At 39.2% G+C, this 1,328-nt stretch overlaps 2 protein-coding genes across 2 annotated transcripts; both read left to right on the top strand.

The window, feature by feature from the left end:
- Window positions 1-166: 166 nt before the first annotated feature.
- On the top strand, window positions 167-856 carry DI09_338p20 (uncharacterized protein; the record flags this gene model as incomplete). The annotated part of the gene is made up of 1 exon (XM_013382491.1): window positions 167-856. The coding sequence occupies one exon, from the start codon at window positions 167-169 to the stop codon at window positions 854-856; it is 690 nt and encodes a 229-aa protein (XP_013237945.1).
- A 167-nt stretch (window positions 857-1,023) lies between these two features.
- Window positions 1,024-1,328, top strand: DI09_338p10 (uncharacterized protein; the record flags this gene model as incomplete). The annotated part of the gene is made up of 1 exon (XM_013382490.1): window positions 1,024-1,328. A coding segment is annotated over one exon (305 nt), but the record flags the coding sequence as incomplete, so codon positions are not given.

The raw sequence follows: 1,328 nt of genomic DNA, 5'->3' as shown, positions 1-1,328 counted from the left end.
TTTATGATAAACATATTGGCGTCACGGGTAAGTGAAAGATATAGGTCACCATTTACTCGGTACTCTTGTTGGGTACTCATAATTTTGGGGTGATAATAAATTTATTCGCGTTTCGATCAAATTGATTTACAACTTTGTGTTTATAAAAAATTTATTTGTCTCATTCATGAAGCTATGGACGGAACCCTTTAATCACATCCAAGTGCCTGCACCCTCCTCGATCTCCTCCATAGAATATTCATTCTTGAAAAACTTAAACACATCTTCTAAATGTATTCAGAATAATCGTGAGGATGAGGATTCTTTTTCGGCAGAGGCGGTTATATCAAGACTCAAATCAGAAATTTCCATGTTTTCAAAAGGCAATGCTGCTTTGAAACACGCGGAACCTCCAGTCCTTCCAACAACGACATATTATTTGGATTGGTTTATAAGCAGGGATCAATATTCCCAGAGATCTCAATTCACATCTGGAGATGCAAGTGACATCTTACGGAACTACACAAGCTCTATGATTCATTCTGACGCAATAAAACAAGTCCCCATTCTTATTGACTACCTGATAACCCTGATTGAGACATCAAGAAAAAAAATTAATGTTCTAGATGCCACATTACGCGAACTGATATTGCCGGCCGGTCATCCCCAGGATACAAGTCAGGAAGAAAAGTCAGATTCAATCATCATGGCGCATCAGCTAATCTCACTAATTGACAGGGAGGAAAAATTGATTGACAAATATGGCCTGCTGCGGTCCAAGCTTGTCGACATTGACAAGCTAAACGAGAAGCTACTTCGGAAGCTTTGGAGATACAGAGTCAAGACAGAACGATCTCGACCTTTTCATCCTTCATAACTCTATATTTCCTGATATGGGCCTTGTAGTTTAAAGCTGAATATAATGAGATACAATAAATTCTATTTCTCAGCAGCCCATGTATTTCCTATAACTCTCCTATATGCGCAGCCCGAAATAAACCCCAAATTTTGATCCTTAAATTCCATTTTAATTTTCAATTTCCTATGGGCGCCTATATTGATAAAGCAGTGCTTGCTGCCAAAAAGCTCTTTGTTGTGACTAGGCATCGAAGCTATGTGGGACTTCCAAAAGATATCAAAGATGCTTGTGTGGTGTTGGGATTGAAGCATACCCACCATTCATCACTCCTAATTCCCTCTCCATATGTTGTTGGCAACTTGGCAAAAATCAGAAATCTCATCCGGATTGAATATATTGACAAAGGTCCTTTTCCAAAAGAGACATTGCGGTTTTGGATGAATGGACTTGGCCAAAGAGCTCCTTTGGGCTACTACATTGAAACTAAGGG

This window comes from Mitosporidium daphniae (assembly GCF_000760515.2).
Source record: "Mitosporidium daphniae strain UGP3 chromosome Unknown contig-338, whole genome shotgun sequence".
Taxonomy (NCBI): Eukaryota; Fungi; Microsporidia; genus Mitosporidium; species Mitosporidium daphniae.
The sequence above is the reverse complement of the archived record's forward strand: the minus strand, read 5'-3'. Positions and strand labels throughout refer to the sequence as shown.